Here is a 24,880-nt window from a genome sequence, read left to right on the forward strand (position 1 = left end):
TGCTCCCTCCCATCCCTGCCCCCTGGCAGCTGATTTGTTCTCCATCTCTGTGATGTTGTCCTTTTGAGAATGTTACAGACATGGAATCATATAGTATGTGATCTTTGGAGCTGGGCTGTTTTCATTCCACACCATGCCGCCAAGATCCACCCAAGAGGCTGCGTGTGCCGGCCGCTCGTTCCTTATCATTGCTGAGCAGTGCTCTGCAATGTGGGTGTATCACAGTTTAGTCATTCACCTATTGCACCTACACTTCTTAAGAAGGTCTGCACGTAGCTGTGAGGGATGTGGGCAGAGATTCCGGGAGCAGGGTTGAGAAGTTCTTTGTGAACACTCACAGGGCCCCACTTCATGTGATACTTTCTCTACAAGGCCTTTCCTATCCATGGTCTTGTTTTTAGTCCCCCTGCTTTCCCGAGCCACATGCATGCATTTATCTTCCATTTCCTCTGTGGAGGCAAGAGGCTGGGAAGTTCTGAGCCGAGGTCCCGTGCCACGTGGCAGGGCACAGCCAGGCCAAGATGTTCCCTCCAGGTCCTCGGTGTTCTGATCCCAGAAGGACACGTTCCTCCCCCAGCCTGCTGTGAAGGCTTTTGTGTTCCTCTACCTCAGAAACCCCTTAGCTGGACTCCTTGAGCCTCATCAGGAGGACCTCTATCCTTTGCCAACTCCTGACTTTGGCACCTTGCATTTGGTGACTGTCTAGCACAGGAGGTTAGGTGGGCAGAGACCCCAACCTGGTAGGCCTGAGGCCGCTCTGCCTGTGGCCTGACGTGCTGTCTGTCCTGTTCTAGATCAATGGCATTGCACTGGACAACAAGTCTCTGAATGAATGTGAATCTCTGCTGCGGAGCTGCCAGGACTCCCTGACCCTGTCCCTCCTGAAGGTAAGGGCTGGACGTGGCTCCGCTCTCATAGTCAGGAGTATGGGCAAAGCCCTGACTCCACACAGCAACGCTACTCCTCAGGGTCACAGGATCCTTGAGAACAGGGTGGGGATTTACCGAGTGCAGTGGGGGCAGGAACCCTGACTGGACACTGGCCTGCAATAAAAAAACCGCAATCAAGGCCATGTTGGGCACAGTTGGGTACATTTGAATCTGGACCTGATAATTAAATGGCCTTAAGGAATTGTTGCCAATTTTCCTAGGTATGATGATGGCACTGGGGTTGTTATACAGGAGAATGGCCTTATTTGGGGGAGGTACAAACTAAAGTTGTTAGAAGTGATGTGTCATGGCCAGGCATGGTGGCTCATGTCTGTAATCCCAACACTTTGGGAGGCCAAGGCAGTCGAATCACTTGAGCCCAGCAACACAGCAAGACCTTGCCTCTACAGAAAATACAAAAAGCCCAGGAGGTCGAGGTGGCAGTGAGCCGTGATCGTGCCACTGCACTCCAGCCTGGGTGACAAAGTGAGACCCTGTCTCAAAAATGAAAGGAAGGGGCTGGGCACGATGGCTCATGCCTGTAATCCCAGCACTTTGGGAGGCAGGTGGATCACCTGAGGTCGGGAGTTCAAGACCAGCCTGACCAACATGGAGAAACCCCATCTCTACTAAAAATACAAAAATAGCCGGACGTGGTGGCTCATTCCTGTAATCTCAGCTACTCAGGAGCCTGAGGCAAGAGAATCGCTTGAACCCAGGAGGTAGAGGTTGCAGTGAGCTGAGATCATGCCTTTGCACTCCAGCCTGGGTAACAAGAGCGAAACTCCGTCTCAAAAAAAAAAAAAAGAGAAAAAGGAAGGGAAGTGACATGTCATGATCTTCGTAACTTACTTTCCAATGTTCTGTAGTATCATTATAGATACAGACAAAAAGACAGTTTAGTGAAATATTGTTGAATCTACATGGTACATTTATGGACATTTATTATACTTTTCTACATATTTGAAAAGTTTAATAATAGAAAGTTAGAAAAAATAGGCCCAATTTAGAAAACATCTCTTAATGAAATGGCTGGGCCTATTTTTTCTAACTTTCTATTAAGAGATATTTTCTAAATTAACTATTTTCAAATTAATTGACTTTTTTTTGGAAACAGTTTTATGTTTATGGAAAAGTTGGGCTGATACAGAATTCTTAGTACTCTCTCAACCACCCCACCACCACCATCCCCACTCCTGTCCCTAAGTTTCCCCAATTTTGGCATTTTGCATTAGTGTAGTTAGTACATGCGTTACAATTAGCGAGCCAATGTGGATGCATTAGTATTAACTATAATGCATAGTTTACATTAAGGTTCAGTCTTGGTGGTGTATTTTCTGTGAGTTTTGATGCAGGTAATGACATGTACCACCATTATAATATCATACACAGTAGTTTCACTGCTCTAAACATTCCCTATGCTCCCCATATTTATCCAAGCCCCTGGCAACAACTGATCCTTTTACTGCCTCCAGGCTTGTGTGTTTTCCAGAATGTCATAGAGTTGGAATCACAGAGTATATAGAGTGGCTTCTTCACTTGCTAATATACACTGAAGGTTCCTCCACGTCGTTTCAGTTCTTTTTAGTGCTAATTAATATTCCGTTGTCTGGGTGTACCACAAGAGATATATTTTTAACAATGAATTTTTACTTTTATGTTTAATATTTAAAAAAATACTCAAGACATTATGCAGGTGATTTCCTTTTTTTTTTTTGAGACAGAGCCTTGCTCTGTCACCCAGGCTAGAGTGCAGTGGTGTGATCTCACTTCACTGCAATCTCCATCTCCCGGGTTCAAGTGATTCTCCTGCCTCAGCCTCCCAAGTAGCTGGGACTACTGGTGCATGCCACCGTGCCTGGCTTATTTTTATAACTTTAGTAGAGACGGGGTTTCACCATATTGGTCAGGCTGGTCTTGAACTCCTGACCTCATGACCTGCCTGCCTCGGCCTCCCAAAGTGCTGGGATTACAGGCATGAATCACCGTGCCCGGCCCAGGTGATTTCAGAAAGTGTTCAAAGTTAATAAAACTTTGACTCTTCTTTGAGTTCAGAGTGACCAGGGCCATGAGAAAACTTCTCCATTAGGAAGAAGCACATGTGTTTGTGTGTATGTGCGTCTCTGTCTGTCTGTCTCTTTTTTAAGGGGCAGGTGGCCCATTCCTGACCATTGCTTTACCTGTGGGGATGGTTTTCAGTGGCAGCTCCAAGTCCTGCCATCTCACTTTCTCTCTCACTCCTCTGCAATCCCTGCCTAGGTGTTCCCTCAGAGCTCCTCGTGGAGTGGCCAGAACATTTTTGAAAATATCAAAGACTCTGATAAGATGCTGAGTTTTCGAGCCCATGGCCCGGAAGTCCAGGCTCATAACAAACGGAATTTGATACAGCACAATAACTCCACGCAGACAGACATCTTCTACACGGACAGGCTGGAAGACAGGAAGGAGCCAGGCCCCCCAGGAGGCAGCAGCTCCTTTCTGCACAAGCCATTCCCTGGGGGACCCTTGCAGGTCTGCCCCCAGGCCTGTCCCAGTGCCTCTGAGCGTAGCCTGAGCTCCTTCCGCTCAGATGCCTCTGGGGACCGTGGCTTTGGGCTGGTGGATGTGCGTAGCCGGCGGCCACTGCTGCCCTTTGAGACAGAGGTGGGCCCCTGTGGGGTTGGGGAGGCCCCCCTGGACAAGGTGGACTCTGAAGGCTCCAACAGTGGCGGGACCTGGCCCAAGGCCGTGCTCAGCTCCACGGCAGCGCCTGAGAAGCTCTCCGTTTATAAGAAGCCAAAGCAAAGAAAGTCCATCTTTGACCCTAACACTTTCAAACGCCCCCAGACACCCCCCAAAATAGATTACCTGCTGCCAGGTCCTGGGCCTGCTCACTCTCCCCAGCCCTCCAAGAGGGCAGGGCCTCTGACACCCCCAAAACCTCCCAGAAGGAGCGACTCCATTAAGTTCCAGCACAGGCTAGAGACTAGCTCCGAGTCAGAGGCCACTCTGGTGGGCAGCTCCCCATCCACTAGTCCCCCAAGTGCCCTGCCCCCCGATGTGGACCCCGGGGAACCCATGCACGCATCACCCCCTCGCAAGGCCAGGGTCCGCATCGCTTCCAGCTACTACCCTGAAGGAGATGGAGACTCCTCCTACCTGCCAGCCAAGAAATCCTGTGATGAGGACCTCACCTCCCAGAAGGTGGACGAGCTGGGGCAGAAGCGTCGCCGGCCAAAATCTGCTCCCAGTTTTCGGCCTAAGCTTGCTCCAGTAGTGATTCCTGCTCAGTTCCTGGAGGTAGTGCTGAGCCCCAGGGTGCAGGGAGGGGGAGGCCTCGGGGGGCAGTTGGCCAAAGGAGGGCTGCTGAGTGGCCCTGCACCAGTGTTCCAGGCTCCTGTTTAGCCTGGTACCTTTGCCTTTGCTGTTGGACTCAAGTGGGAAGTGGCCCAGCTAGGAGGTAGGTAAGTGGAGTGGAAATGCGTGGTAGTGGGAGTGTGACACAAGAGGGGAACACCTTGGACATAGCATTTGGTTTGCTTTTTTAATAAGAAGCTTTTGAACTTAATAAAACCTAGGGCATGGACTTGCCTTGAAGGGCTAGGGAGATGAGGTGGCACATGTGAGGCTGAGTGGGCAGCAGGACGGCCTTATTGTGTGTGCTGTCATAGTTTCCAGAAGAGTGAGATTGCTGGGGACTGTGGAAAGCATCTCAGGCACCAGTCCACACTGCTCACTGGGGACAGAGAGCTTCCCACAGGCCTGCACATCAGACAGAGTTGTATGTGCCTGATACACGTGTGCATTCTCACCTTTTACATGATCTCTATGTGAAAGATTCATTCTCTGTGGTTTTCTTCTGAAGTAAAGCTGCTCCCTTGCAGATGTGTAAGGCAACATGAATGGGCAACACTTCTCTCCAGCTGTCCCCTCCTGTGCCCCAGTGGGAGGAGCTGGTTCCTGGGACAGAAACTGGCTTGCAGAGCTGCCCAAGCGCTCTACTGTTTTCGTGTTTGTTTTTTTTTGTTTTCCCCAAAACGGAGTCTCGCTCTGTTACCCAGGCCTGAGTGCAGTGGTGCAGTCCTGGCTCACTGCAACTGCTGCCCCCCGAGTTCAAGCGATTCTCCTGCCTCAGCCTCCCAAGTAGCTGGGATTACAGGCACCCACTACCATGCCCAGGTAATTTTTGTATTTTTAGTAAAGATGGGGTTTCGCCATGTTGGCCAGGATGGTCTCAAACTCCTGACCTCAGGTGATCCGCCTGTCTCGGCCTCCCAAAGTGCTGGGATTACAGGTGTGAGCCACAGTGCCCAGCCACGCTCCACTCTTTCTAGCAGACACTCTTGCTCTTGAATCTGCAGGAACAGAAGTGTGTCCCAGCCAGTGGAGAACTCTCCCCGGAGCTCCAGGAGTGGGCACCTTACTCACCTGGGCATTCCAGCCGGCATAGCAACCCCCCGCTATACCCTAGCAGGCCGTCTGTGGGTGAGTCAGCCAGCCAGGGGCTGGGGCTGAGGGTCGGTGTAAACTCGGGATGCCTAGTCTCCAGGGAGAGGGGAGGCAGCATTTCAGAGAGCTGCCATGACTTTTCAGCCCTGAGGTCCAGGGAACTGGGAAATGCTGCCCTGTCTGGGATGGTTTGTCTTATAGCCATGACATGTCTAAGCTTGTCAAAATACTTTCTCCCCTGGGTAATAGGAAGCATGAAAGAGACTTCCCCACTTTTTACAGATGGAGACAGGCCAGGAGCCACAGCCACATTGTGAATTGATGGTTAAAACTCATCTCCCAAGTCCTTTTCCCAAAAGACTGGGGCTGCGTCCTGGGATACAGGGAAAAGGCTTGTTTAAGTCCAGGGCTGGCTGGGTCCTTTGGGGCGACTCTTCTCACCAAGCGCATTTCTAGGCACTGTTCCCCGGAGTTTGACCCCCAGCACCACCGTGAGCTCCATCCTGCGGAACCCCATCTACACTGTGCGTAGCCACAGGGTTGGCCCCTGCAGCTCTCCACCTGCGGCCCGAGATGCTGGCCCCCAGGGTTTGCATCCCAGGTATGTGAAGACACCTTACGCTTCTCTACCCCAGCTGCCCAAGCCCGCCAGGACATGGAACCACTGGTGCATAAAGAGGCTCACTGGTGGAGAAGCTTCCTTGCCTGACTGGGAGGGGCTGGCTAGAGCAGCACAGGGAAGGGAGCCTTAAGGCTGCTTTCTGAATTAATCAGCACAAGGTTTCAAAAGGTACTGAAGGACTTGATAGTGATAGCAACTGATATTTGAGTGCTTATGTCCCAGCCACTGTGCCCAGACCTTTATGAATATCATTTCACCGAATCAACAGCAACCTCATGGGCTAAGTCCTGTTACTGTCTCTGTCTTCAAGATGAGGAAACTGATACTTCATAAGAGGGTGGGCTGGCTCCAGGCCACTGTTACTCATTCATTTGACAGATTTTTTTTGAGCACCTACTGCATGCCTTGGTCTATCCTAATTATAAGAGAATACAATGCAGAACTAAACAGATTAGCTTCCAGCTCATGTGGTGTGGTTTTACAAATGTGGGAGGCAGACAGAAAAAAAATGAACGAAATAATATCAGATGGTGACGAGAGGCTATGAAGGTGGTCAAACAGGGTGACAGGCTGGGCTGTGACTTGGAAGAGGGTGGCAAGTTAGAGTGGGTGGTCAGAAAGGGCCCTGTGGCAGAGGGGATGCTGCTGTGACCAGAAGGAGGAAAGAGGCCAGCCGTACAAGACCTGGACTGGAGCCTCCAGGGAGAAGGGCCATCAGTGCCAAGGCCAGGGTACCCGGGCACAGTGGTGGGAGCTTGGCAAAGGGACAGCGAGTCAGGAAGAGGTTTGAGGTCACAGGGACCTGCAGCCGTGATAAAAAGTTTGGATTTTATTCTAAGGACAGTGGAGACCACTGGAGAGTTTAAGCAGAGAAGAGATGTCATCTCATTGCATAGCCAGAAAAAGACGCTGTTGAGGCCTGGCCTCAGGGCAGCCTGACGTGGGCGATCCCTGCTCTGCCGTCCAGTTTCCTAGGCACACTGTCCTGAGTGAGGCACATAGGTCCCCTCCCCAAAGTCCTCTGTGCCCATCTTGTCCCTCCTTACCCACTTCCTGGGAGAATAGGTTCCCCCTCCCCGGGCCCACCCAGGTTCCAGAGCCTCTGTTTTTTATCGCTTCCTCCTAGTGAGCCTAATCCTGACCCCATGGCTGAAGTGGGTATGACACTGGCCACCCCATGTGTGTGGCCTTTTCTACTGCTTGAAGGCTATCCTTGGCCGATCATCAGTGGCTCCTGGGCCTCCCTTCTGCCTGCTTGGGAAGCCTTGGCTGGTCTGTGTGTTTCTTCCCAGTGGCCACATCTGTTTCTGTTTCTCTTCCGGAACTCCTCACCTCTTGTTTTTACGCAGTGTCCAGCACCAGGGACGCCTGAGCCTGGACCTGAGCCACAGGGCCTGCAGCGACTACTCTGAGATGAGAGCCACCCACGGGTCCAACTCACTGCCCTCCAGCGCCCGCCTCGGTAACTGCACCATTTGGACTTTGTGCTGCTGCGGGTGCCAAGCTTTTCATCTCTGCCTGCATCCTAATGTCCAGATCTGTGGGTGGGCTCCCCACACGAGCTCCTGTCACCTCCTGGGACTGAGCTCATTTCCCTACTGGGAAGGGCTGCTTCCTTCACGGGCCAGCGATGCCCATGCTGCTGTCAGAGCCATTGTTTTTGCCTTCTGCTTTCTGTGGGGCCCTTATGGTCATTCAGGTGCTCACTCAGCTAGGAGCCTTGCTCCCTGTCCCTGAGGTTGTTGGCCTCATTCTGGACTGTTTTATATGGCTCTTCATACATTTTTGTATGGAAAGTGAACCCCAGAAGAGAGTCAGACAGAGGTAGCCCTTGGCGATCTTGGGGGAGCAGATGGAGCCGCCGCTGTGTCACTTAGGCTGCTGTTCCGTGGCTGGAAGTGAGACTTGTGTGCGTCTGTTCTGGAGCAGTCTGTGCCTGCACAGTTTATTGAGATAAATGTTAAACGTCTGCTTTTCCTGACTGTTCCACATCAAGGCTCCCTTGGGAGTAAACAGCAGGGCCCAGCTTTGCGTTTATCATCCTGACTGGTAGCCTGGTGGAGAGGGAGGACAGGGTGGTGTTTAACCACAAGGCCTGAAGTTTTGTTCCCATATGGAACAATAGGTTCTTCGAGTAACTTGCAATTCAAGGCGGAACGCATTAAAATCCCATCAACACCAAGATATCCGCGGTCTGTCGTGGGCTCTGACAGAGGTAAGGACTTCTGGACACTCCCATCTGTCCTGCTTTTCCTGCAGTCTGATTCCTCATGGTGGAGTCTCTGGGCTTAGCTGAGAACTTCATAGTCATCTCAGTCAGTCAGTAAAAATTCACTGAACCCAGCAGTAGGCCTGGTGATGTGGGAGGTAGGGGGCAATGCAGAGCCCAGCATCGAACTCCAGACTATGCAATGCAGTGGGGATAGGCTGCCTCTTGATCTTGGCTGTTGGGGAAGTGAGATGGGGGTTCACAACGGCATTACCTGCTCCTCTCTGCAGGTTCAGTGTCACATTCTGAATGCAGCACTCCTCCGCAGTCACCCCTGAACATCGACACCCTGTCCTCTTGTAGCCAGTCCCAGGCCTCAGCCTCCACATTGCCCAGAATCGCTGTCAACCCCACCTCCCTCGGGGAGCGGAGAAAGGACAGGTGAGTGTGGCCAGTCATCGGTGGCGTGGGTAAACCAGTGGACAGTGTGCACCCTGGCAGCGGGCCCGGGCTCTGCAGGGAAGGGGCTTAGTAGAAGCAGCAGGAGTAGCTTGGGTGTCCCAGCATTTGCCGGTATCACCAGTAAGTGCCATAGGGCACTGGATGCAGGGAGGTGGGGCACGTGTGGACGGCAAGGCAGGGAGCCCAGTGGGCTCACAGTAGATGATGCTGGAAACGACCTGACAGTGATTGTGCCATCATGGCACCGTTTACACCGTCCTGGGCCCTTGTTCAAGCACTTTACATGTGGCTAAGTCACGAGATTCTTCCAGGGACCTTGTCAGTGTCGTTATTATTGTTATCCCTGTTTCACAGTTGAGGAAACTGGATCCAGACGTTGGAGTGACAGACCTGTGGCCACGTGGTTAGCAGCTGGCACCGGGACTCATTCTTACCCTTTGCTTTTCCCTCTCACTCGAAGCTTTCTGTTATGAAATAAAATATACACAGGAAGAAAGTGTATAAAGCATAAATGTACAGCCTAGCTTTTTACTGGTTCATTTTAGAATGCAGGTCCATCTTAGGTTTCAGGTTGACTGTAGGCTTGCTGTCTGTCCAGAGGCACCTCCTCTGTGGAGTCCGTCCCCCCTGCGCACTATGCACACACATCCCTCTGTGTTGTTCCCCTAGACGAAACTTACTAGATTGTGTTTATATTTAATAGCTTCTGTCCAGATTGTAGATCTTAAAGAGCTCTGATTAAAATTAAACTTTATTTAATCACCAAAAGAAACACAGCTACTCTCGTTCATTTGAATCCAGAAAGCTGAGGCCTCTGTAGCTAGGAGCCTCAGCATGGGTGGGCCGTATATTAAGAAAATCTTTTTTTTGTTGTTGTTGAGACAGTTTTGCTCTTGTCCCCCAGGCTGGAGTGCAGTGGTGCAATCTTGGCTCACTGCAATCTCCGCCTCCCCAGTTCAAGTGATTCTCTTGCCTCAGCTTCCCGAGTGGCTGGGATTACAGGCGCCCACCGCCACGCCTGGCTAATTTGTGTATTTTTGGTGGAGACGGGGTTTCACCATGTTGGTCAAGCTGGTCTTGAACTCCTGACCTCAGGTGATCCGTGGGCCTTGGCCTCCCAAAATGTTGGGATTACAGACGTGAGCCACCGCACCCAGCCAGAGAAAATCTTATATTTGACTTGAAAATCTGAACTTAAAAGGCAACAAACCAGAGAACCTGTGGGGTAACGGAAGGACACCAAAACACAGCGGCCCGGCCCCAATAGGGGAATTGGGTGTAACTCATAGGAAGTGCTGACGGAGCTCTTACCATGTGGCACGTGCAGGAGCATGCTGGCCTGTTTTACTCAGCCCCGGCCCTGGCCACGGAGAGGACGGGACTTTCCCCAAGTGAAGTGGGTTCTTCAGTTGTGGAAAGGGCCTTGCCACCCACCGTCAGGCATTCCCTTAGCTCCTTGCAGGGCATGGAGAGCCAGGACCTGCTCCAGAAGGGAGAAAAATGTGAGTGACTCCTGCCCTCATGGTGGTTAGGATCCGATTGGAGATGAAATTTGACATGTGTGACCTGACTGAGCAACAGCTTTCTTTTTAAAAATAGCCCCGTTTCCCAGATTCTGAAGTATAGTATTTTATACTTGTTATGGAAAATCGGGGACATAGAAAAGTAGGAAGAAGGCCGAGTGCGGTGGTTCATGCCTGTAATCCCAGCACTTTGGGAGGCTGAGGCAGGTGGATCACCTGAGGTCAGGAATTCGAGACCAGCCTGGCCAACATGGTGAAACCCCATCTCTACTAAAAATACAAAAATTAGTCAGGCATGGTGGCGGGCGCCTGTAGTCCCTGCTACTCGGGAGGCTGAGGCAGGAGAATTGCTTGAACCCGGGAGGCGGAGGTTGTAGTGAGCTGAGATCGCGGCACTGCACTCCAGCCTGGATGACAGAGTAAGACTCCGTCTCAAAAAATAAAAAGCAGACAAGTAGAAGAAAAAAGTCACAGATAATCTCTTCAACAAGAGATTCAATTGCCTTTACCCTTTGGAAATATGTATGTATATATATTACATGCTTTATTATTTATGTACATAATTACATCTCCCTTAATGTTATGTTTTTAGCTATTTGTAATAGTTTAAGTATACTTTATAAACCTCTTTTGAGAAGCAGCTATTGTTTAGAGAAAACTTTGCATATTATAAACAATTCAAATAATTCAGAAGACTAAAAAGTAAAGATTATCTCTGGCTAGGCGAGATAGCTTATGCCTGTAATCCCAGCACTTTGGGTGGTTGAGATGGGCGGATCACCTGAGGTCAGGAGTTTGAGACCAGCCTGGCCAACATGGTGAAACCCTGTCTCTACTAAAAACAAAAATTAGCTGGGCCTGATGGTGCACACCTGTAATCCCAGCTACTTGGGAGGCTGAGGCAGGAGAATTGTTGGAATCTGGGAGGTGGAGGTTGCAGTGAGCTGAGATCATGCCACTGCACTCCAGCCTGGGTGACAGAGCGAGAATCCGTCTCCAAAAAAAAAAAAAAAAGAAAGAAAAAAAGATTATCTCGGAACCCCTCACCTGGAGACACCATTGTTAACACTTGGTAATGTCCTGCGTAAGAAGCCTCCTTGTGCATAAATCCACGCATACTTGTGTATGCAGATGCAGATAAATATAAGTGAAATGATGCTGATCGGGCCTCCCCACCCCGTGGTGCATCCATCCCTTACATCTTTGCATGTCGCTGGAACCTGAGAACCTGCTTCAGATCGTCATTCTGTCGTATGGCTATTGCTATGACTTAGTCGCTTGCTCCTTTATTGTGATAACACCTGTTGTATGGAGGTGGACCTCTTTCTGCTCTGGGTCTCTGTTTCATCATCTAAGGCTGGAGCAGGAGGGTGATCTGGGGGTGGCTGTGTGCTGAGGGCTCTGCAGCTGTCCACAGCACGGGGCTCTAATCTGTGTTGCATCGAAAGGGACTGTGGGTGTAGGCTGGGGTGGATCTGTCTAAGCTGGAGGGTCAAGGGAGGACTTCTAGAGTGGGCAAGTTTGGGAAGTGGGAACACTTTGGAGGGTGGGAGAGAGCAGGGACAACTCCAGAATAATTTTAATCACCTCTTCCCAAGAGGGCTGGGCCACAGTGCCGCAGGCTGAGAGTGCCAATCGGGAAGCTGCTCTGCCTCCAGGTGGCTGGGGTGGGGTGGTTTAGGTGCCTCCCTGCTGGAATCTATCCCGACCATGTGCTGTAGAGGGGACCTGGACTGGCCCCCTCAGCCTTTGGCTATATGGTTTTATCCTGTGAGGAAAAGCTCAGGTGTCCACACCCTGGAGGAATGAGGCCCTGGGCGGCGTGAAGTCCCGACGGGAGGCTCCGCATCACTCGACTGTCTTTTCCGTTATGTTCCAGGTGTCTCTGATTGTCTTTCTCCTCTGAGCGTCCCTTCTTTCTAACCTTTGTCACCTTCCAGATGTCTCTGCCACCACATCTCTTCTGAGGCTGCCCGTGGCCACCAGGCCCAGGCCTTCCACCATGCGGTTGGCTTGCCCAGAGGCTCCCCACCGAGCCCCTGCCCCAGTGCCCTTGGGTACACTGGACAGCCCCAGGGCAGCAAGTGCATGACTGCAGCCTTGCTCCTAGCTGCCTCCTCCCTTTACAAAGGCTTGGGTCTGCAGCGGCTTAATTTCCATGACCAGTTTGCATCACTCTGTGTAGCCAGTAAACATAAAAATGGATTATTTTCCGTTGCCCCCTCAGGATGGAATGTCATCCCAAGAGCCATCTCTTTTCCTCAGAGGGCATCTCGAGCCCCCCGGAGTTTGTAATTGCATATTGTGGGGCAGCTTCTCTCCTATAATGAAAATCTGCATGTATCAGTGTTGATAGTTCACACAGATCGTTCTCTGTGTCTTTGGCCTGGGTGGTTGCGTGTCTGGGTGTGCTGGCTCGTGTTGCGTGAGGCTGTGGGAATGTGGTCCTTTGTCACACAGGGGTAGGCCCACCGTGTCCCCATGTAGCTGTGTCACAATGGGAGCATCCAGGCTTGGGACCCTTTCTGCACTGCCTGATTGGAGAACTCAGGCTCTCCCCAACCCTTTTGTTTGACCCTGAGTCCCCGAAACTTTTGACTTTTCCTTAGGCCTTATGTGGAGGAGCCACGCCACGTGAAGGTGCAGAAGGGCTCAGAGCCACTGGGCATCTCCATCGTGAGTGGAGAGAAGGGTGGCATCTATGTCTCCAAGGTGACCGTGGGGAGCATCGCTCACCAGGCTGGCCTGGAGTACGGGGATCAGTTACTGGAGGTGAGAGGGAGCTGCCCTCCTGCATGGCGCCCATGGAAACCTGCCCTTCTTCCCCCCTCCTCCTCCTAGGGAACCGCAGTGCTCCCAAGTCCCTAGGGCCTCCTCCCTGTCCACAGCCCCGACTCCATCACTGAGCCCCTCCTGATGTTTCCCCAGTTCAATGGCATAAACCTGCGGAGCGCCACGGAGCAGCAGGCGCGGCTCATCATCGGGCAGCAGTGTGATACCATCACCATCCTGGCCCAGTACAACCCCCACGTGCACCAGCTCAGCAGCCACTCTCGGTCCAGGTGAGCGTGGGCCTCCCCGGGCCGTCTGGGCTGGGGGTGGAGAGGTGGGTATGGCAGCACTCCACTCATTGCAGGGAGACTTAGGGTGACAGCTGCAAGTTCTGAGGATCCTACTGCTGCTAAAGAGAGAATTGACCAGCCCTGGATTTTGGAAAAGGGGCATATAGAGAGTGGCTGTCTTCTCCTGAAATGGGGTGTGAAAACAGATGGCTGTGGTCCCCCTGAACAGCAGCGGCCTGTGGTAGCCAGGAGCTGTGGCCCTGGGGGTGGATTCTCACTCAAAGTGTTTGGCTCCCTGTCCAGGAGCAGACGCTGTACACCTGTCTGTATCTGCCCCTGAGTTGTGGGTGGAAGGGCAGAAAAGAAGGGGAGGCACGCCCGGCAGTGCTGCGCCACAAGCTCAGCAGGAGAGATGGGATGCACAGGCAGAGGAAAAGGGACAGGACGCGCACAGCTCCCCGAGGCCAGATGCCTTTGGAGGGGGCCCCTGAGCTGAGGACAGGTGGAGGGGAGAGGACAGGTGGATGCTTTGGGGTGGATGTCATGGGTCCAGGCTTCTAATGTGTCTGTTCTGCTCAGGGCACAGGGTGCAGGGCTGTGTGACCCGGTCCCCATTTATAGCTCAGACCTAGTTGCCACAGGAGTGGGGGTGGCTCTGGGTATCTTTATACTGCTCCTTATCCCTCCTGTCCTCCGTCTCCAGCTCACACCTGGACCCTGCCGGTACCCACTCCACTCTCCAGGGCAGCGGCACCACCACCCCGGAGCATCCCTCTGTCATTGACCCACTGATGGAGCAGGACGAGGGGCCTAGCACCCCCCCAGCCAAGCAGAGCAGCTCCAGGTCAGCAGATGTGTGCTGTGAGCCTTCCCTGTGTCCACTTCGGCTGGGTGGGGCTGAGCACATTCTCCAAGTGGCGTGGGCACTGGGCAGCTGGCCTCATATGCTGCAGGCCACACACCAGGTCTTCAGGAATTGGGCTGGGAGCACAGCATTCCTTTTTTCCCTCCCTGCTCTCTTTTCCTTTCTCTTTTTCTCCTGTTTTCTAATTGACTTGTTCTTTCCCCTGCATCTTCTCTTTCTCTTCTCCTTTTCTCATTCACTCGCTTTCTGAGTCTGTCTTTGGACACATTCCCACAGTCATCACCCCGCCAGGCCCTGGGCTCTGGCCACCCACAGCAGTGCTTCCCTCAACGAGGTGGCAGACCAGTGCCGGGCACAGTGTGCAGCACAGTCAAAACTGCTGGCCGCCGCGCAGGAAGATCACTGGAGTGTGGCAGGGGAGGTGGCAGCTGGATTAAAATGTTCAGGACAGGCAAGAGCCAGGGGTGGGCAAGTCCAGGCCAAGGGAGCAGCAGAGTTCAGGAGGAGGAAGAGCTGTGTCTCCAGCACTGAGAGGCCTTCACTAAGCCCTGGGCAGCATCTCACAGAATGAGGCCAGCTCTGCATTCTCTATACCAGAGTTTGTCACTGGGAACTTACCTGCTGCAAGGTTTTCCTCCCAGGCTGGCATCTCCCCTGAAGCCCTCTTTATCTGTTTCCATCGCTGTCCCATCTCTCTCCCTCCATGGGTTCAGCAGCTTACTTTCAGCTTCCCTCCCTTGATTGTAAGTGCCTTCATGGCAAGGGGTTCCTCTTCACGAGTTAGCAGTTCCTTGGTCTATAGAGGTTGCTTGGTAGACATTTGCTGATTGCATTGCTGTGCTCTGGACAGTGAGGCCAACTTTACCTTTCCTTAGGAAGAACTAAGGAAAATGGGTGTGATCCCCATGGGAGAGAGGCCATCCTGATCTCTAAGGCATGAGATTGATAGCCGGGCCTGGGAGCCTGGGTTTTGACTCCCCATTCAACTGACTTTGGACCTGGGGTCTTGCCTTCATCTCCAGTGCACCTCAGCATCCTGCCCTGAACGCCGAGCCAGTAGAACTGGCGGCCACCTCTCAGCTCCCTGTGGTTCTGAGAACCCAGGAAGCAGGCAGAAAGCGATTAAGACACTGGCCACTGCTTTGTCTTTTTGTGCCTCCTCCCTCCTTGTGCACAGTTGAGGAACTTTGTTTTGTTTCCTGAAAGGATTGCGGGAGATACCAACAAGAAGACCCTGGAGCCACGCGTTGTCTTCATCAAAAAGTCCCAGCTGGAGCTTGGGGTGCACTTGTGTGGTGGGAACCTGCATGGGGTGTTTGTGGCTGAGGTGGAGGATGACAGTCCTGCCAAGGGTCCTGACGGCCTCGTGCCAGGGGACCTCATCCTGGAGGTGAGTTCTGAGCTGCTGAGTAGGCCAGGCCTCCATCTACCTGCCCCAGGTGGCTTGCTGCCATCTCAGGTGGCACCAAAGACAGAGGAGTACAGCCTCTCATCTGGTGAGCCAGTCAGGACTGACTTCTGTTGTTGTTGAGGCAGAGTCTTGCTCTGTTGCTCAGACTGGATTGCACTGGCACAATCTCGGCTCACTGCAACCTTCACTTCCCAGGTTCAAGCGGTTCTTCTGCCTCAGCCTTCCGAGTAGCTGGGACTACAGGCGTGTGCCACAATACCAAGCTAATTTTTATATTTTTAGTAGAGACCAGATTTCACCATGTTGCCCAGGCTGGTCTCAAACTCCTGACCTCAAGTGATCTGCCCGCCTTGGCCTTCCAAAGTGCTATGATGACAGGCATGAGCTACCGTGCCCAGCCTCAGGGTTGATTTTTTTTTTTTGAGACGGAGTTTTGCTCTTGTTGCCCACACTGGAGTACAGTGGCACAATCTTGGTTCACTGCAACTTCTGCCTCCCAGGTTCAAGCGATTCTCCTGCCTCAGCCACCTGAGTAGCTGAGATTACAGGTGCGCGCCAACACGCCCAGCTAATTTTGTTTTGTATTTTTAGTAGAGACGGGATTTTATCACATTGGACAGGCTGGTCTCAAACTCCTGACCTCAGGTGATCCACCTGCCTCGGCCTCCCAAAGTATAGGGATTACAGGCGTGAGCCACTGTGCCTGGCCAGGGTTGATTTTTAATCCCTGTAAACCCAGAATTCTGCCAAGCCCCTTTGAGCAGGTCCCTGTGAAGCCAGGTAGGCCATCGAGGGAACCTGAGGGCAGAGCCTTGGCTCAGGCCCTGGGCACCAGGAGGTGCTTGCCCTCAGGTGGTGTAGCTGCAGGTCTGTTCTGATGAGAGAGGATGGTTTTTCTCTGTGGTCTCCTGCCTCCTGGGGGAGATGGTTTGTGAGAATATAAAGGCACAAGTTGGGCTGGGCTTGGTGGCTCACACCTGTAATCCCAGAACTTTAGGAGGCCAAGGTGGGAGAATTGCTTGAGCCCAGGAGTTCAAGACCAGCCTGGGCAACATAGTGAGACCCTATCTTTACAAAAAACAAAACAAAATTTAGCCAGGCGTGGTGGAGTGTGCCTGTAGTCCCAGCTACTCTGGAGGCTGAGGTGGGAGGATCACTTGAGCTTAGGAGGTCTGGGCTACAGTGAGCTGTGATTGCACTACTGCACTCGGTCTGTGTGACAGAGGGGAGACCCTGTTTCAAAAAATAAATAAATAAAAGCACAGGTAGCATCAGCAAGAGGAAGGGCCCTATTCTGAAAAGCCCAGACTTGCTGGTCACCAGAACAGGGTTTTTCCTGGATAAGCTGTCAAGGGCAGAGCAGCCACTTGGCAGAGGACCTGATGTCCAGGAAGCATGCACGGGAGCTGGAGTCTGGGGAGACCGTGAAGACTCAGCCCTTCCTGCAGAGGGGAGGCAGGCAGAGTCTCAGTTAAGGAGGGATGTGGAATTTCTGCCATATGGTCAGCACTGGCCCCTCTCGAATGCCCATGCTGTACCCTGGCTTCTGCCTTCTGACACATCCACCCCCATCCCTGGCAGTATGGCAGCCTGGACGTGCGGAATAAGACAGTGGAGGAGGTCTACGTGGAAATGCTGAAGCCCAGGGATGGCGTCCGCCTGAAGGTGCAGTACCGCCCCGAGGAGTTCACGAAGGCCAAGGGCCTGCCTGGTGACAGCTTCTACATCAGGTACCAGTGGCTGGGGAATCAGTGGGAGATTTGGGGACAGAGGACAGGCTTTCATTGGAGATTCTCTTCCTGGTAAATGGCTGGCTGTTTCTTGCCCCACAAGGCTGGGGCCATGATCATCATTCCTTGACACTCAAATCTGCACACTTATTTATGGTGAGATGATTGTGACTTAGAACAACCTTTAGGGCTTAAAGAAACAGGTGGGCTCCTTTAGGGCTTAAGGCCTGGAGAATTTGGAGGCAGTCAAGCCCCGTTTTCCTGTGTGCTGTGCTCCTTTTTTTCTGGTGTCCCCCAAGCCAGGTTTGCAGATCCCTCTGCAGTGTGTGTGGACTTCCAGGCATCTTCAGTGCCCTTACTACTGTATGAAATGCTGTGGGCATTTAGGGATGGCAGCAGGCTTTCTAGGAGGAGCTCAGAGCTTTCTTCCCATTTCCTAAGATCCGAGATCACAGAAAGCATGAGAACACTGATGCGGTACAACTCCCTGTCTCTAGGGTAGGAGATGACATGTTTCCATCCTAGGGAGATTCCAGTCTGTGGGAACCAGGGGCCTGGGCTTCGAGGAGGGAGGCAACTGGGAAAGGCCACCTGGAAAGGGAAGTTATGGCCTCAGATCTTGGCGAGTTCTTTCTGATGGGGATGTGCCCTCAGTGTTAGGGGAGCAAAGGCAGTCTTTGTCCCTTTATGTAAAACACAGGGCTCCCCACTTTGAGAATCACCACCTCGGCGGTTCCTGATCAAGTTTGGAGATAGCTCAAAGCAGAATATCAGCCTTAGGGGCCTGGCCACAAAAGGCACCTTGTTTGTCCTCGGTGACCAGAGCCGCCTGATCATGTTCCCTCTGTGCTGTGGTCCAGGGCCCTGTACGACCGGCTGGCAGATGTGGAGCATGAGCTGAGCTTTAAGAAGGATGACATTCTCTACGTGGATGACACCTTGCCCCAGGGCACGTTTGGGTCCTGGATGGCTTGGCAGCTGGATGAGAATGCCCAGAAGATCCAGCGTGGGCAGATTCCCAGCAAATATGTGTAAGTGTTCTCTGGGTCTGGGGCGGGGTGGGGCAGGGGTCGCTGAGGGCCACCAGCCATGGAGCTGTCCCATGGGAGGGGGCTGGGGCCAGGGCTGCCGGAGGAGGGATTCTGCTTCTCATCTTAGCTTCTGCTCTCTACGTTTTGACAAAAGTGCTGGTCTAAAAAGCTGCTCCTAATGTGAGTCAGTGCTGCATAGAGCACAGTGGTGGGTCAGGAGGCGTTACTTGTTTTAGAAAAATGGATTTATGGAGATACTTACGCCTTGCTGCTCCCTCACAGTGTACCATTCAGTGGTTTTCAGCATATTCATAGGTGTGTGCAGCCGCCACCACAGTTAATTTTAGAGCATTTCCATCACCTCAAACAAACCCCAGACCCATTAGCTGTCAGCCGCTTATCCTACTGTCCTCCCACCCAGCCCTCAGCCCTGGCAGCCACTACTTCACTTCTGATACCCACGGGTTTCCCTGTCTGGACTCCTGTGTGGATGGGATTGCATAGTGTGGCCTTTCGTCTGGCTTGTCACTGAGCATGTTTTCGAGGCAGCTTGCATCCCTGCATCATTTCCCTTCTATGGCAGGAAGTGTAACTCGTCGCCAAGTGAAGGCTGTCCTAGCAGTTCTTTTTGACACTGAGCTGAATATGCTGTAGTAGAAAAAATCACCTGCTCTGAGAGCTTGCCCTGGTGCTGGTGTTCGTGTCGCTCCACAGGATGTACCAAGGGGTCCCAGGGGCGTGGGAGGAGATGTAGCCTTGAGACCTGCCAAGGAGTGTAGGGGGAGCCTGGTGCCTGGCCCACCCTTGCTTTTCTCACCAGGAAGGTCCGGTAGGGTAAGGCAGCAGGGTCTCGATGGCCCTGCCCAGCATTGTCCCCTGTGCCACAGGATGGACCAAGAATTCTCCAGGAGGCTCAGCATGTCTGAAGTCAAAGATGATAATAGCGCCACAAAGACACTGTCGGCGGCTGCACGCCGGTCCTTTTTTCGGAGGAAACACAAGCACAAACGCAGCGGATCCAAGGATGGGAAAGACCTACTCTCCTTGGATGCCTTTTCCAATGACTCCATTCCACTCTTTGAAGGCAAGTGGCCGAGCTCATTTTCCAGTGGGCTCTCCAGATGGGGTTTGCTGTGGATCCAGGAGCTCCACAACTGGGACTTAAAGAAAAGAGAGGCTTACTTTGCATTGTGCACAAGTCTGAAGGTGTGTGTCCGGCTTGGTCGGGGGGTGCTGCCATCTTCAGAGCCAATCTATGGGGTGTGGCTTCTGTCCTCCCGGTCACTGCCTGTCAGTGCAACCAGCACATCCCTGTTTCAGGCAGCAGGAGGAAGGAAGGGGTAAGGCAGAAGTGTGCCTCAGCTGAGCGTGCCTCTTTCAGCAGCTATCTGGAAGCCCTAACCTGTGACTTCGACTTACATCTCATTGTCCACTCGCATGTGCAAGAGAGGTCAAAAAGGCATGTTTTGGCCAGGCACAGTAGCTCACACCTTTAATCCCAGCACTTCGGGAGGCCGAGGTGGGTGGATCACCTGAAGTCGGGAGTTCGAGACCAGCCTGGCCAACGTGGTGAAACCCTGTCTCTACTAAAAATACAAAAATTAGCCAGGTGTGGTGGCATGCGCCTGTAATCCCAGCTACTTGGGAGACTGAGGCAGGAAAATCGCCTGAACCCAGGAGGCGGAGGTTGCAGTGAGCCAAGATCGTTCCATTGTACTCCAGCCTGGGTGACAGAGCAAGATCCTGTCTCAAAAAATAATAATTAAAACAAGAAGAAAAGGCATGTTTCAGCTGGGTGCATTGCTGCCTCAGTACGAGGTTCAGTTACTAAGGAAGAATGGAGGGATGGCTATTGGGTAGGCAAAAAGCAATCTCTGCTGAGTGCCTTGCTTGCCATTTGTTTTTAGGTTATTACAGGCTGCTTGGTAGTGACCAAGAGCCATCGGTTTCTGCAGAACGTCTGCATTTCTGGCCTCAGTTCTCTGTTCATTAACAACTCTTATATGATACTTCTGGGGCAAGATGCTAATCCTGGGCTGGAGTTGAGTAATAGGAGATGTCAGACATCCCCTAGTAAACAGTCCTTGTGGAAAGGATGCATTTGTCCTTTAAAGCAAGAGGTCCTTAGGAACGTGGCACCCAGGGCCCTGGTGTGTGTCTACTGTCCTAGAACATACCCTCCCTGGCAATCAGGTATGGGGGTGGCAGTGAGCAGCAGAGTGTAGGGCAGCTGGCTGCCTCCCTCCCTCCCTTCCCTTTTCATAATGAAGACCTTAGGCCTAGGGAGTTGAGTGGATCACACTATAGTTCATGGCCCCCTGTCACTATCAGCTGGGACAAGGGTTGGCAAACTATCGGCCATGGACTGAGTCTGGACCACTGCCTATTTTTAGATGGTCTGTGAGCTAAACATGGGTTTTTACACTTTTTAAAATGTAAGATGTAAAAAATCTGTTAGCCCTTTGCTGATAACAGTTGCTTAATTTTGCCGTTTTGCCTTCAAAGCCTAAAGTATTTACTATCTTGCCCCTTATAGAAAAAGTTTAGGCCAGGCATGGTGGCACACACCTGTAATCCCAGCACTTTGGGAGGCTGAGGTGGGTGGATCACTTGAGGCAGGGAGTTCAAGACCAGCCTAGCCAACATGGTGAAACCCCATCTCTACTAAAAAAAATACAAAAATTAGCCTGGTGTGGTGGCTCATGCCTGTAGTTCCAGCTACTGAAGAGGCTGAGGCAGGAAGATTGCTTCAGCCTGGGGGGTCAAAGCTGCAGTGAGCTGTGATCATGCTACTGCACTCTAGCCCCGGCAACAGAGTGAGACCCTGTCTCAAAAAAATAAAATTAAATAAATAAATAAATAAATATTTATTTGGCAATAAAAATTGCCAACCTGTTATTCAAGGCAAGGTTTCTCTCTTATTTTGCTTTTTGGTTTTCCTTCACTCTCTTTGGTCTCCACTCTTGTGCCCTCTGCTCCTTTCTCTGCAGGTGCCATTTCCGGTATATTTGGCATTTGTCCAGTGGTGTTAGCGTCTTTGAAAAATAGCCCTTTGTCTATTCTTCCTTTTAGCTCTTCAGGTCTTTTTCAGTACATATCTTGAAGTTGTCGTGAGGTACATACACCTTTTGCATTGTTATACCTTCCTGGTAAATTGACCTTTTTATGATTATAAAATGCCCTTCTTGATCTCCAGGAATGTTTCTTGCTGAAAGTCTATTTTATGTGATATTTTTATTGACATTACCAGTTTTCTTTTGGTTATCTTTGGCACAGTTTATCTTTTTCTTTTACTTCAAACTTTTCTGTCACTTTATATTTAAATATCCCTTGTAAGCAGCATGTGGGACTTTTTAAATCCACTGTGGCAATGTGTCTTTTAAAAAATTTTATCCAAGTGTAACATACATACAGCAATGCGCACATTCATTTACAGAAAAGTGAGCAGCGTGAGGAATTTCCACAATCTGAACACCCTTGTGACAGTCTTGATTGTTTCATCAGGAGTATTTACCCTATTACATAAAGTAGACATTTGCCATCTTACTGTTTGTTTTCTATTCATTCTACCTCATCTATGTTTGTCCCTTCCTTCTTGCTTTTTAAAAATGAATCATGTGTTTGTTTTATTCTGCCCCTATACCATCTACTATTATCCTTTCACATCTACTAGTGTTGTTTCTATTTTATTCTTTTGGGGGTTAAACTAGATGTCACAGTGTGCACCTTTGACTTACTGCTAGGAGAAATCATTGCTTTGACTACTTCCCTGATAATTGTAAAACAGGAAACCACTAACTCCATTTGTCTCTTTTCTAGCTTTGATACTATTCTCATTTTATTTTACTATTATTTTAGTTTTTGAGGCAGAATCTCGCTCTGTCACCCAGGCTGGAGTGCAGTGGTGAGATCTCGGCTCACTGCAACCTCCGCCTCCCAGGCTCAAGCAATTTTCCTGCCTCAGCCTGCCAAGTGGCTGGGATTACAGGCACCTGTCACCACATGTGGTTAATTTTTGTATTTTTAGTAAAGATGGAGTTTCACCATGTTGGCCAGGCTGGTCTTGAAACTCCTGACCTCAGTGAGCCGCCCTCCTCAGCCTCCCAAAGTGCTGGGATTACAGGCACAAGGCACTGTGCCCAGCCATACTTTTCTCATTTTAATTCTACAGCTACTTTAACTCCGACTCAGTCTATCCATTTGCACATCAGTTATTCATCAGTTTTTGCCTTTTACATTTCCATTGCTCCTCGTTCCTTCCTGCAGTTTTGTGCTTCTTTCTTACTTTGTTTTCTTTCTGCTAAACAACTCGCAGAAATGTTTTTCTTATAATGCAGGTTTGTTGGTGACACATCCTGTCAGTGTTTGTGTCTGAAAATGTCCATTTTAATATCGTTTTTGGAGATTTTCACTGGATATAGAATTCTAGATTGGTGGATGTTTTACTTGGGTGCTTTAAAGATACCATTCCTGGTCCATGGCTCTCTTTGTGTAGTAGTTTCCCGTGGCTGCTGTACCCAATTACCACAGACTGTGTGTGGCTTCAAACACAAGGGTTTATCCTCCCAGTTCCGGAGGCCAGAAGTCCACACTCAGGACCACTGGGTCAGTCAAATTGTTGGCCAGCCTTCGCTCCCTCGGGGCTTGAGGAGAGAGCCTGTTCCTTGCCCCTGCCAGCTTCTGGTGGCTGCCACCAGGCCTTTGCTGCGGCCACATCACTGTCACCTTCAAATTTCATCCACTCCGTCTTCACGTCACCTCCTGTTCCACGTGGGTCTGTCTGTCAACTCCCTCTGCCTCTCAGAGGACCCATGGGGTTTTATTTAGGACCCACCTACCCAGATACTCCAGGAAAAGCCCCTCCTCCCAAGGCCTTTAACTGAATCATTGCTTCTTTTGTTGCATAAGGTAATGCTCATGGGATCTGGGGCTTAGGACATGAATCAGTCTTTGGGGGACACTTGTCAGCCTGCCATGCTCATTGCAGGTGAGAAGTCATCCTTGCAGGCTCAGTGCCGAAGGCAGTGCCACCACCCGTCCACCACCATGGGTGGGTAGGGTTTTCTCTGCCTTTCTTTCTCAGAAAGAAATTTCTTAATTTCTTACCATACCATGCTTCCACCGTGTGGTTTTCTTTGTGTTTATCCTGCTCAGAAGGTTCTTAGCGCTTTTTACATCTATAGCTTGGTGGTGTGGTCGGTTTTGGAGATTCCTGGCTGCAATTTCTTTCATACTGCTTCTGTGCTGACCTCGCCTCTCCTCGGGGTTTTCAGTCTTCGACCATACCATGTCTGTCTCCTATCTTCTGGGCTCTTTTTCTCCTGTATTTTCCACTTCTTTCTTTCTCTCCATGATTCAGCCAGCCTGGTTGTTTTCTAGTCACCTTTTTTCATGTTCATTATTCCATTATGTTCTTACTTTCAGAAATTGTATTTTATTTATCACTCTAGAGTTTCTACTTGGTTCTTTTTTACCAGGCTTTAATTCTCTGCTGAGACTTTCCCTCTTGTCGTCTGTCCTCTTAAATACTTTAGTCATATTTTTTTAAAGACCGCGTTTGGTAACTGTCATGTGTGGTCATCCCTGAGTCTCTTTCTGTGGTCTTTGTTTTTCTTGGTCCTGCCCCATGATATGCCTGGTTATTGTTTATTGAGATGTCAGAAGTTATGTTTAGGGGATTTTCGGGGCTCTGAGTGATGTTGCTGGCCTCCAGAGAGGGTCTGCCCTCTGCTCTGGAGATAGCCGCTGCTCGCAGATCACCCCGATCCAGCCACAGGCTCAGCTGACCTCAGGATGGGTTGCAGCTTTTGTGCAGCTGGTGGTTCACCCTGACCCTAGGGGGCGGCCCACCGGTGGTCCCAGCCTGGGGTATTCCTTAGTGCCGCTCCTCGCTAGGGAGCCTTGACTCCCAGTTTCTCACTCTTCAGCACTGGGAGGCCATGGAACACTCTACTCTGCTCCGTGTCTCAGTGACTTTCTTAGATGCTTAGCTTCTTGCTTTTCACAGCTTAAGAATTTGGCAAATAGTTTTAAGGGAAAACCTCTGATATCAGACTCAGTTCTTTGCCCTTCCCTTCCTCTGGAATCATGACCCATCAGGTCGTGGCAGCCCTGAACTCCGTTTCGATCTCACCTGCTTTGGAGATTTTCAGAAACTTTTTGTGGGTTCTCAGTCCTTAGCGGCCCTCTGCCCGGGTTCTCAGCCCTCAGCAGCGGCCCTCTGCCTGGGTTCTCAGCCCTCAGCAGCGGCCCTCTGCCCGGGTTCTCAGCCCCTCACTCTCACTTTAGAAGTCTCTAGTTGCTCTGAAGGGGGAAAGGCCTGCAGAATGTCAGCTTCTACTACTCCAATTTCCTTCTCTCCAGGATCTTGGCATCTCAAATCCTGTTTGTCTCTGCCACTCTACGATGCCTTCAAAAAGATATTTCTCATTTTTTACCCAGATTTTCTAGTTGTTCTCCAAGGGATGATGCAAGCTGTTCCATTATACCTGGGAATAGTAATACCTATGTAGTAGTTTAAAAGTTACCCCAGGTAATTCTAATGCACAGTGGGTTTTGAATTCCTGCTTTAGTTTATTGCTTCCAGCTGCCACATAGCATCCCTGGTA

The 24,880-nt window shown here is 51.0% G+C and overlaps 1 protein-coding gene across 1 annotated transcript in view; it reads left to right on the forward strand.

The window, feature by feature from the left end:
* DLG5 (discs large MAGUK scaffold protein 5) overlaps positions 1–24,880 on the forward strand; it is a 134,224-nt gene that overhangs the window by 99,995 nt on the left and 9,349 nt on the right. The window contains exons 14-27 of the mRNA XM_025396339.1: positions 795–887; positions 3,189–4,208; positions 5,270–5,393; positions 5,814–5,958; positions 7,329–7,441; positions 8,105–8,194; positions 8,479–8,629; positions 12,783–12,945; positions 13,102–13,235; positions 13,939–14,079; positions 15,307–15,490; positions 17,093–17,241; positions 18,102–18,272; positions 19,160–19,356. Coding sequence (XP_025252124.1) covers positions 795–887; positions 3,189–4,208; positions 5,270–5,393; positions 5,814–5,958; positions 7,329–7,441; positions 8,105–8,194; positions 8,479–8,629; positions 12,783–12,945; positions 13,102–13,235; positions 13,939–14,079; positions 15,307–15,490; positions 17,093–17,241; positions 18,102–18,272; positions 19,160–19,356 — 2,875 coding nt within the window. The remainder of the gene's footprint in view (positions 1–794; positions 888–3,188; positions 4,209–5,269; positions 5,394–5,813; positions 5,959–7,328; positions 7,442–8,104; positions 8,195–8,478; positions 8,630–12,782; positions 12,946–13,101; positions 13,236–13,938; positions 14,080–15,306; positions 15,491–17,092; positions 17,242–18,101; positions 18,273–19,159; positions 19,357–24,880) is intronic.

Source organism: Theropithecus gelada, chromosome 9, assembly GCF_003255815.1.
Source record: "Theropithecus gelada isolate Dixy chromosome 9, Tgel_1.0, whole genome shotgun sequence".
In the NCBI taxonomy this organism is placed as follows: domain Eukaryota; kingdom Metazoa; phylum Chordata; class Mammalia; order Primates; family Cercopithecidae; genus Theropithecus; species Theropithecus gelada.